We start from the raw sequence: 11,102 nt of genomic DNA on the forward strand, positions 1-11,102 counted from the left end.
GTTCACCCAGAGCAATGCCATGCAGGCTGGGTTCCAGGCACTGGCTGAAGCACCTCCAGAGAAAGCATCTGCCCGGAGACAGATGAGGCGGGTCAGCTCCAGTGCTGATTGGCTCCTTTCCTGGGGACTCTTCATTCTGACCTTGAGCGGCAGCTCTCAGGTTTTTATTCTCTGAAGTGGGTACATCAGCCACCAGGAGGAACCGGGCTCTCTTCCCTTACTTCTTCCTTTGAGCTCCATCATGTCTGGGAAGCCGGCTCTGTGGCCCCCGGGAGGCCCCTGGGCAGCAGCTGTAATGGTGTGGCTGGTGGCACTGCGGGCCCCAGTGGCTGAGGGCAGAGACTCTCCACGTGAGTGCAGGGCAGCTGCCCCGCCTCCAGCCTGGGGTGGGCTCTGAGGACCCTGGGCTGGGGGAGGGGTGGCTGTGACCTGAGAACAGTCTGTGATCACACATTTCCTCTTTGGGAAAGGGAGCTACCTTCTCATGTCCGCCTCCTGGTGACAAGGCGAGGACATGCCACCTCAGGGGCTCCAGCCTGGGGATGACCAATGGGAGGGCGGAGACTGGCCACTGCCAGTGACAGCAAAACGGCTATTTTTGAAGAAAAGAGTTTCTCCAAAGAAGAGACAGCAGGGCTTGTCTCCAGACCTTGTCTGGACTGAAGACTAAGGGGCTCTGGTTGGGGAAACGTGTGGGCAGGTCTGTGGGGTCAGATTTGGGGAAAGGGCTCCCAGTCCCTGAGCCTGAGGGGAGGGCTTGCAGCAAACCCTTGCATCTGGGCAGCTGAGCTGGAGCCACAGGCAGGGGCTCAGCTCCCTGCCAGGGACTTAGGGTCTCACAGGGAGTGGGGGGTTGAGTCTTGAGTTGATGGGGGACTGGACTGAGGAGAAAGGGGAAGTGAAGAGGGGATGACATGCTGAGAAGCCATTTATTTCAGACAGGATCCTGTCTCCATGTAAACGCTGTCAGTGTCCTGCCCCCCAGTGTAGGTGTCCTGGTCTCTCCACAATCACCTTTATGCTCTGGGTGCTCTGGGCAGCCCGTCCACGCTGGCCACCGGCACAGCCACCTGGGATCCAGCTGGTCTGACTCGGGAGCCTGTGCGCTTTCCATGATGAGCCTCCCTTTCTGGGTGTGTTGGGGTGTGTGTGGGGGGGTACCTTGGATCTCACTGAGTGGGGGGAAGGCTCTGTGCCCCGGAGGAGGGGCGAGAGCGAGCCTGTGGGAGGAGGACGCTGGGTTCCAGGCTTTCTGTCATTGCTCCCTGGACTCTCAGCCTGTGGGGACGCTGGTCTCTGAGGTTCCAGGATTCCGTGGAAAGGGGACCTCACAGGGGCGTCCTGACCGCTCTGAGGCAGGGCGGGGATGTGAGATCCCAGACCGCCCTCTCAGCGGGTGTCAGGCTCAGGGGAGACTCCTTTCCCTCCTTCCCCTAAGTTCAGGGGGCAGTTCCAGAGGCCATGGCAGGGAGGGGCGGGGCGGCAGGAAGCGAGGTCCAGCAGGCCTGCAGGTCTCAGTGGAGGAAGGTCCCCATCGCTGGCCCGTGGCTGAGGCCTGAGGGCGGCTCCCCGCAGGGGACTTCGTGCTCCAGTATAAGGCCCTGTGCTACTTCACCAACGGGACGGAGAGGGTGCGGCTGGTGCAGAGCTATGTCTACAACCTGGAGGAGTACATGCGCTTCGACAGCGACGTGGGGGAGTACCGCGCGCTGACCCCGCTGGGGCGGCCGGACGCCGAGTACTTCAACAGCCAGAAGGACATCCTGGAGGAGACACGGGCCGAGGTTGACGTGATGTGCAGACACAACTACCAGAATGAGGCCGCCACCACCCTCCAGCGGCGAGGTGAGCCCTGCCTGGCCCCCCGCGGCCCAACCAGTCTCCCCGCAGGGCCTCTTGGACCCAAACTCAGTCGCGGTGGGGATGGGAGCGGGGGTGGGACAGAGGGGGGGACCGAGGGCAGGACTGAGGGGGGCCAAAGGCACCACCGGCACAGACCCCTCAGCAGGTCACGTCCCTGGGAGCCCGCCCTCCTGCCCTCCTGCCCTCCTGCCCTCCTGCCCTCCGGCCCAGTGGGCCCGCAGCATCTGCCCCTCTTTCCACCAGTTCTGCACCTCCCTCCGCAGGTGTGTGCCTCCTTGTCTCTTACTTTGCCACAGCTGTCCCCGTGCCCCGTGTCCCTGTCTCCCCGTGCCCCGTGTCCCTGTGCCCCTGTGCTCTGTGCCCCGTGTCCCGCCATGTCTCTATGTCCTTGCGTTCCATGTCCCTGTGCCCCGTGTCCCGTGTCCTAGTGACCCCCGTCCGCGCTGCTGTGAGCCTGCAGCAAGGCCCACCTCCAGTTTCACGGCCTGTGGGTTCGGGGCTCCACGCTGCCCCCCGGGCCCCTCACACACGTGCAATATATCACTGTCGTGACGAAGTGTTTTGGCTCTTGGGTGTCAAATTATTATTCCTGTGAATTCTGTTTTCCTAAATGTCTGTCGCTAGTCCTGCACCTCTTTAGCAGCGACTGCCAGGTCTGTTTCCGGCCTCTGCCCACACATTCCCTGGCGCAGTGAGCTCACTCAGCCTTTTGAGACTAAGGAGCACATTCTCAGCTGCCACACTGAGCGCAGTAGAAAACAGAAGGGCAAGTACAGCCTTAAAACGGACTTTATTACTTGTTTTGTGCTATTTTGCTTAATATAATAAACTCTTCTTGACTTGGATTTAATTTAGAATTTGTGAATGCAAAGTCTGAGGAAAACAGTGTTTACTAAAAAGCAAAACAATACTTCAGTGGTTCGTAAGGCAGAATTTTTATTTCTTTTTTTTTAAATTTCTTTATTGATTAAGGTATCACATATTTGTCCTCGTCCCCCCATTCCCATCCCACACCCCTCCCCACACATGCCCCCTCCCCCCTGTTGTCCTTAACCACTGGTTAGGCTCATATGCCTGCACGCAAGTCCTTTGGTTGATCTCCCCCTTTACCCCCACCCTTCCCTACCCTCCCCCTGAGGCCCGACAGTCTGATCCATGCCTCCTTGTTTCTGGGTCTGTTCTTGTTCATCAGTCTATGTTGTTCATTATTTCCCCTAGATGAGTGAGATCATGTGCTATTAGAAATACACTTATAAGAACTGAAAATGAGACAAGCAATAATGGTTATGGTGACAGGCAAATGAATCAGTGTGTAGTGAGTTTCTTTCTGGGCCAACAGTTCTTTTGAGACCCAATTTCAATGTCCAACAGTTCCTTATGTGTACATGTCAGCACTGACATTTCAGTTCTGGATAGTGGACAAATGGTGGTAATGCAGGTCCGACTCTGTCCGGTTTGGTCCTGGGCAATCTGCAGTGATGCACAGCTGCTAACTGCTAGTATGGGAAGGCCACATCCGCGTCTTCCGTCTCTGGACTGCTTCTCTTCTGTCTTCATGGCTGGAGTAGTCCTGTCGATTCCTCTCTTGCTGGAATCCACATGGTCTCGGAGTTGTTTTCTGAAAATATACAAACATATTCTCGACCAAAGGTTAATAAAGGAATATTTTCTATAAATTTGACTGGGGATCCTTTTTCAATTTTTGCCCAAATGATTTTCCTCTGGCTTGTTTTGTCACCTTGTGTGTTTTTCATGGGTGTCTTGCTTTTAGCCTTACAATTAATTTTCTAAAGTATTAATTTTCTAGATGTAATTTACTTACAGGATATTTTTCCTTACATGATATTCCTCTACTATCCCCTCCTTTTTTGATTTAAATGTTAGGAGGCTTTTGAAAATTTTATAATGTATTCTTGATGGCTTTTAAATTTTAATTTTTTGCACAATAATATTACTGTTTTAGGTTCATTATATGGTGCACACTTTTATCATGAGATGAAGTACCAATAAAAATTTTAGTTGACTCTTTAGGAACACCTTTTTGTCTGGTACAATTAATTTTTCTAGAATATTCACTTGTTTCAACTAGCCAATTTAAATTTGTCTGAAAACTTGACTACTATTTTACTGTCAAATTTATTACTCTAACAATAATCTTGTTTTACCCTGTAAATATTGGTGGAAGGGATTATTTGCCTTCTTGAGTAGGTCCTGAGCATTCCTGGTGGTAGGCTGGATTTAGATATCGTAAACCCCCTTCCCCACACCATGGGTACAAGGCAACTCAAACAATTCTTGTTGGAGTGAGAGGGCAGCTGCTGTCGGCCAAGTCTCTGTCGGTCACCTGGGTCCTGATCTGAGCTGGGCATGGGAAGCACAAAGCAGCCATGGGGGCAGGAGACCTCCCTCAGAAGGGGCTAGGATTCAGGCCCCTGCAATGTTGGGGGGGTGAGGGTCTGTGCCCCACCTCTGTTGATCCCCAAATTCTCTCCTGATGGCCCCTCTGCGACTGTGCCTGTCTTAGGTTGTTCCTTCCTTGAGGAATCTTACCCGTCTCTGGCTAACCAGCCATCCTCCGGGGCCAAGCAGGGTGACGTGAGGTTCAGTTTTGTCTCCTTGGTAGCCTATGCCCCCGTGGCCTCCATGCCCAGCACCTGCCTTGGGATCCCCTCGCCTGCTGGCGGGGCCCCAGCACTGATCACATATCTTTTGGAACCCGGGTTTCTTCTCCAGGGAGGGCTCAGTTCACCCTACTGGGTGAGAGACAGATCCATGGCACCAGTCATCACGAGACTTCAACCTCGACATGAACAGATAGCTCATGCAACAGCTGTGAGCAATTGAATTGTGAGAAGAGGGTCTCTCTTGGCCTAAAGGGTAAGAGGGACCCATATAGAATGCTCAGGTGCCCTCCCAGGAGGCCCTCTACCCAATGAAAAGGGTTAAATCCTTACATGTCCTTTTTAAATTGCTGCCAGACATTCAAAGAATTAGTTTGTATGTTTGCTTGGGATAATTGTATATTATGCTGTAGTAATTCTAAAGTATCAAGAGCTGTGTTAAGTTTGTCTCCAAGCACCAAACAGATGACTTTTTTTATTTTATTTATTTTTTATCCCCAAGGGTGCGAGGAACTATTATAAGTACTGGGGGTGATCCAAATCTGGGAATAATTTTTAATGACAGTGTAGGATAATATCATGTAAGGATATTCTTTGTTCTAGTCCATGGGAATTCCCTTTCAGACTCGCTGTCCATTTCTTTTTATATAGACAAGGTCTTAGTTACATTTTTTGCACCTCCACCGGGGGCACGTAGTGATAGTAGTGACACCCTTTCTTTGGTGTCCACACAAGCCAGAAACCTCTCTTTAATTGTACACACAAAGGGGCATTGTTTTGATTTCGTATCATACAAAAGGGAAGCTGGGTGGGGACCCCTATGTATTTATACTTTCTTGCCCCACCCATGGACCTCCTAGATGTCCAGGGTGTTTGGTATTATTGGTAACTACATTAGTCAGAGGATCAGCCCACGTAAGGGGTCTTACCCATGAAGGGTCAGGAGCATAAGATCAAAATACTTACCCGCTTGTCCCCGGTAAAATTACCATACATCTGATGATTGCTAGCGTGGCTCAGAATTTTTATTTCTTAGAAAGTTCAACAAATAGTGCAGTAGAGCTGAAGTTTTGAAGTAAATAAATTAATGCTATTAAATTATTGAATGAAAATTGTTTCAAGTTTCTCTTGACTTAGACCCTGCCTCCCCTCCCCCCACAAATCACCATCCATTCAGGAGTAGATATTTCGAATGCTAATTATAGCCATTTAATGAGCATCTATTTCTTGACAATCACCTTACCAAATACCCTCTGTATAATGCTACTTAATTTCACAACTACTTGTGTGCTAGGAGTTAGCATGACCACTTTAATATGCTAGTATTGGTACATAATAAACACTTGAATTAGTTAGCCCAGCTATACACCACACAGCAGTCGTTGTGTTCTGTATTGCATGTGTATACGACATGTATACAATGGGAGCACAGCCTCATTAAAGCAGTTCTGACCAGAAACAGCAAAATGAGTCTGTTCCTGCCTATTTTCAATGTTGGTGGGATGGAAAGTTCACCGGTGTATCCCTAGTCTGGCCCCAGTGTTACCTACACATGTTCACACAACTTTTCCTGACTTTACACTCTCTCACCTTCTGACCCACATCCTAATGCCACCAAGTGCTTATATTTTTGCTATTTCAATAAAAATTATTCTAACATTTTTCTTTTGAACTTGTGCCCTGTTTTTTTACTCCCAGTTTAAGCTGACAGCTTTTGTAAATCCAGCTAGCTGACCATGCTTTTAGTCACTCTCCAGGAAGCAGAACCTGACAAGAGTCTAAGTGAGCCTGGCTGGTGTGGCTCAATGGTTGAGCACTGTCCCATGCACTGGAAGGTCATGGGTTCAATTCCCGGTCAAGGCACATGCTCAGGTTATGGCTTTGATCTCTGGTTGGGGTGCATGCAGGAGGAACAAATCAATATTTCTTTTTCTCCTCACCCTTCTCTCTCTAAAAAAAAAATAAATAAAAATCAATAAAAACGTATTTAAAATGCACACATGAACTATTCAGTATAGTGTCATGCAATGGGAATAAGAGAGATGCTGTAAAATGGCAGGAGAGGTGGAGGATAAGATGTGTAAATAGGGAGGAAGAGGTCTGTTGTATTTGATCACACGAGGCAATCTGAGAAGATGAAGAAATCGAGACATGGGCAAGCATGATGTCTATGAGTGTTACATGTTTTCAAAGTTCTCTTTTCCTTCAAAAATTACAAACTTTAGAAATAGCATTTATTTTTTTGGCTTTGTTACTAGATTGCAAGTTCTATAAGGGCAGGGACCACGGTCTGTTGTTTATCTTTCTTTTCCTAGTGCTTGTGGAATATATATTTGTTGAATGAATGAATAATGAATCAGTAAATGGATAAAACATAGGTGGCATATATGACGTGGACATGAAGTTTATTATTTAGCTAGAGGCCTGATGCACGAAATTCATGCAAAGGGCTTGGCCCTCGCAGCCCCGGCTTCATCAGGAAGTTTGTTTAGCTGTCTGGTCGGATTAGCATATTATGCTTTTATTATTATAGATAACACAATTTAATGGGAGTTGGCCACAGAATGGCATCTGGGCTGGATTAGGCTAACAGCTGAGAGGGCTTTGTTGATGGGTGACATGTGAGAACTGCTCCTGCCCTTAAATCCTGTCCGTGTTTCCTCTGAGAATGGTGGGGAAGAGCCTGTTTGAGAACATTGCTTCGGAGGGAGGATGTGATGGTCACTGCTGTCCTGCTCTGTTGGACTTAGAACTGTCTGTAACGTTGCTAATTAACAGTCTGTGTTGCTGTTCATGGAGCTGTGACCAGTGTTGATGGTCTCATGCCCCTGATACTCAAACTGATGTATTTTCTCCACTGTGAGGAGCTGCGGAACCAACAGGAAACAGGGTCACTGCCCTGGTGTGAATCCCTAGAGCTGATCCCAGGGTCACCGTCAAGGTGGAGGGACAAGAAGTCCAGGTTTTTCATCTTTATTTAAAAACATTGTGAATAGTGGCCTGTATAACACAGCAATTTAAACATTTAAAGGGCTTCATTTTTATTAATTGTTAACAGAATAACTCCCATAAAATGATTGTGGTCAGCTCTTGATCCTGAGCTTGTTTACTTGAGCTAATCAAGTGGCCCACCTCGGGTCTTCTGAATCCAGGGATCTTTCCCGCTGGTTCAGGGAGGACCCTCCCTGTGGGGAGACTTACCTGTTCCCCCACATCTCACTCCGTCTTTCCTGTCTGTTACCCTCCCCTCCCAGTGGAGCCTACAGTGACCATCTCCCCAGCCAAGACAGAGGCCCTGAACCACCACAACATGCTGGTCTGCTCGGTGACGGATTTCTATCCAGCCCACATCCAAGCCCGATGGTTCCGGAATGACCAGGAGGAGACAGCCGGCGTCGTGTCCACCCCCCTGATCAGGAACGGGGACTGGACCTACCAGGTCCTGGTGATGCTGGAAATGACCCCCCAGCGAGGAGACGTCTACACCTGCCGCGTGGAGCACCCCAGCCTCCAGAGCCCCATCACAGTGGAGTGGCGTAAGAGGCAGTTTCTTCCCTGCACCCTGGGCTCCACAGACAGAGGGCAAACAGCGGCCCCTGGCTGTCCCATCGCATCCCTATCTCTGATGTCACTGCTGAGTGGACATCACAGGACGCTAGGCCCTCTCGATCCGTGGCAGGGGCATCAGAAGGTTCCTGATCTCATTGTGTTTCCAGACACTAGGGAGGCCACTCTACACCATGACCCCAGCCTGGGAGCTCTGGAGGGCTGACTGTGGCGGCTGGTGACAGGGCTTGGGGCCCAAGGTTAAGGATGTGTGTGAAGGAGCAGGACCCACTTCCCCCTGTCACCACCCATGCTGTCCAAGGGTTTACTGGCTGGTCCCACCCCACGAGTGGAGGCTCCCAAAGGGCCCCTGTGGGTTTGGGGACAGAAGCTGACACCCAGGCTCTGCTCCCCAGGGGCGCAGTCTGGATCTGCCCAGAGCAAGATGCTGAGTGGCGTCGGGGGCTTCACGCTGGGGCTGATCTTCCTGGGGCTGAGCCTTGTCATCCGTCACAGGAAACAGAAGGGTGAGCACCTGGGAAACGGGAAGATGGGCTGTGCCTAGGACCCTCTGTGAGGGGCCTCTGCTTGTAGGTGCAACTCACCTCCTGACCTGGAAGGCAGGTGGCCAGGCTGGTGTTGGGAGGAGACAGACAGCTGGGCTGGTGGTGGGAGGAGACAGACAGCTGGGCTGGTGGTGGGAGGAGACAGACAGCTGGGCAAGGCTTTGGACTGGATTTTACTGGTTGAAAGGCAGCCCTGCCACAGGCGTGACTGTCGTGAGTGGCCTGTGGCTGAGAGCGCATCACTGTCTTTCTGGCCCCTTTCCAAAAGCTTCTTCTTTTAAGAAGGTCAGCGCATTGGCTTCCCTTCCTCCTAGTGACAGGTCCACTCATTTGGGGGATCACAGCTTAGGGGTAAGGCCTTGTGGCTGATGGGTAGGGGGGAAATAGATTTCCAATTAAGTTGCTTCTCTCATTTCCTGTGGGCAGGAGAGGGACTGGCTGTGTGATGACACCTATCTCTGTGTAAAGTCCTTTTGTAGGATCTCCTGGGCCTCCCTCCAGGTACTGTCTCTGCTCTGATTTAATGGGGGGGCGGGGGGTGAGCGGAGGGGGTGTGAAGATAGGAAAAAGGGAGGGAGGTAGGATGAGTGTTCGTGGTCACAAAGGTCACAGTTCATGGCCTGTTCCCTGCCAGGGGATCAGGATTCGGGGAGAAGCTCGCCCAGTTTCTGAAGGAAGCTCCGGGCTTGTTATCCAGAACCCGGTTTAACTTTGGTGAATCTTTCTGTGAAACATGGAGCCAGAGCCACGTCTTGGGTGGTAGGCACGGGAGTGATGCCCACTTTGTGCCACATGCTGGTGGCTCCTGCCTGTGGGCATTTATAAGTGACTCCTAGTGGTGGAAGGATGGTTAGTTATCAATAAATTTGCTAAAAGATGAGATGCTCATATCCCCCAAGGATAACAGCTGTTCCCCGCCTCCTGCATGTCTGCGTGAGGCTGAAGTGGTGTCCTCTTCAGCTGATTTCACCCTGACACCGATACTCATGCAGGGCCCCGAGAGGAGGGGACAGGGCGTGTCCCCAGGTGCCGGGTGCTGACCACTCTCTCTCCTACAGGGCTCCTGCGCTGACTCCTGAGGGCGCTTTGGCTGGGATCGGCTGTGTTTCTTCTGAAAGGCCTGCTTGTTGTCCTCGCACAGAATTCCCAGCTGCCTGTGAGCCTGCTCCTCTGAGATCAGAGTCCCAGTGACTCTGATGCAGTCGGCCAGGCATCTCCTGTGACCCACCCTCGAGGCAGCTGTGACCTGGGGGTCTGTCCTGTGGGCTCCAGCTGAATGTACTTAAGGCCCCCAAGGCATTTTTCTTTTGTTCCTCCTCCCCTACTAACTACCCCCCCCCCCACCCACCACCACCACCACCACTGTCAAGAGAAGCACATTAAAGCCTTTACCTGACTCCGGAGCTTTTATCACAATTAAACATGTTATTTGTATCCTGAGCCTTCTTAACTGGTGGAGGCTGGAAGCCACTGCAGAATGGAAGGAACATATTTTGCTCCTTGAGGGAGACTAGAGCACTTGGGGTGCTATGATAAATATGGGCAGAGAGAACAATTCAATCGTCCTGCTTCCTGGCTCTTTGGTATTGATGTTTAGTGCAGTGGCCTTAGGATGTGCCGGCCTCTCTTCCAGCCTGGTGGGTAGAGTGTGTGTCAGCAAGGTGAGATTACCTGGGCCCAGGTACAGTGACCCCTCTTGTCTCCAAGAACCAAACTCATGTCTCAGATGTCTGGGCAAGTCACATTGATCAAGGTCAGTTTTAATTTTGGAAAAGTCAAACCAGCAATAAAAGAAATATTCTTGGTTTCAAATTATTGAAAGTTTAGATTGCTCATGTTACAGTGAAGCCTGGGGTCCAGCTGATGTCAGAAGAGATCCAGGTATTCAATGAGGTATTTTCCTCTCCTCTTTCTGTTATAACTCTATCTGTGCACCTTTCTCTTTTCCTGTATCTCTCTTTGTTCCTGTATATTTTTTCAGTGTGTCTCTCTGCATCTTTTTCTGTCTTTCTCTGCAAACGTGTGTCTCTCACTCTTTCATTGCATCCCTGTCTCTATTTCTAGCTGTACCTCTGCCACCATTTACCTGGATCTCTTGACTTCTCTGTGTTTCTTTTTGCATCTCTACTTTTTGCATCTTTCTTATCACCACACAACTTATCTTTGTTTCTGTGTATGTGTGTGACTGCCTGTCTCTGTTGTGTATTTCTAGAGTGTCTACCAAAGTTTGAACAATTTTAGGAAAGATTCTGGTTGACCAACCCTTAGTAACATGCACACCTCTCAAAAGCATCATCATGTACATGGATGCAGACAGTCTTGCGTTCACCCCCTTTAGTAGGAACATGGACTGCACCTTCCAGATCTTGGTGATGCTGCAATGACTGCCCAGTGTGAAGGTGTCCACACCCCCTATGTGCAGCACCCCAATCTCCAGCCCCATCACCGTGGAGTGGCATACGGGCAGTGTGTTTCTGTGGGCCCCGGAGATGAGTGGCAGAGTTTC

At 50.4% G+C, this 11,102-nt stretch overlaps 1 protein-coding gene across 1 annotated transcript; it reads left to right on the forward strand.

Annotated features, from left to right (window-relative positions):
- Positions 1-241: 241 nt before the first annotated feature.
- On the forward strand, positions 242-9,978 carry LOC307105302 (HLA class II histocompatibility antigen, DQ beta 1 chain-like; the record flags this gene model as incomplete). Its single annotated transcript, XM_079781031.1, has 5 exons — positions 242-350; positions 1,576-1,845; positions 7,739-8,020; positions 8,447-8,557; positions 9,655-9,978. 5 exons carry the CDS (start codon positions 242-244, stop codon positions 9,666-9,668), a joined length of 786 nt encoding a protein of 261 aa, XP_079637157.1. The 3' UTR covers positions 9,669-9,978.
- Positions 9,979-11,102: the final 1,124 nt, after the last annotated feature.

Source organism: Cnephaeus nilssonii (assembly GCF_951640355.1).
Source record: "Cnephaeus nilssonii genome assembly, chromosome: 9".
NCBI lineage: Eukaryota > Metazoa > Chordata > Mammalia > Chiroptera > Vespertilionidae > Cnephaeus > Cnephaeus nilssonii.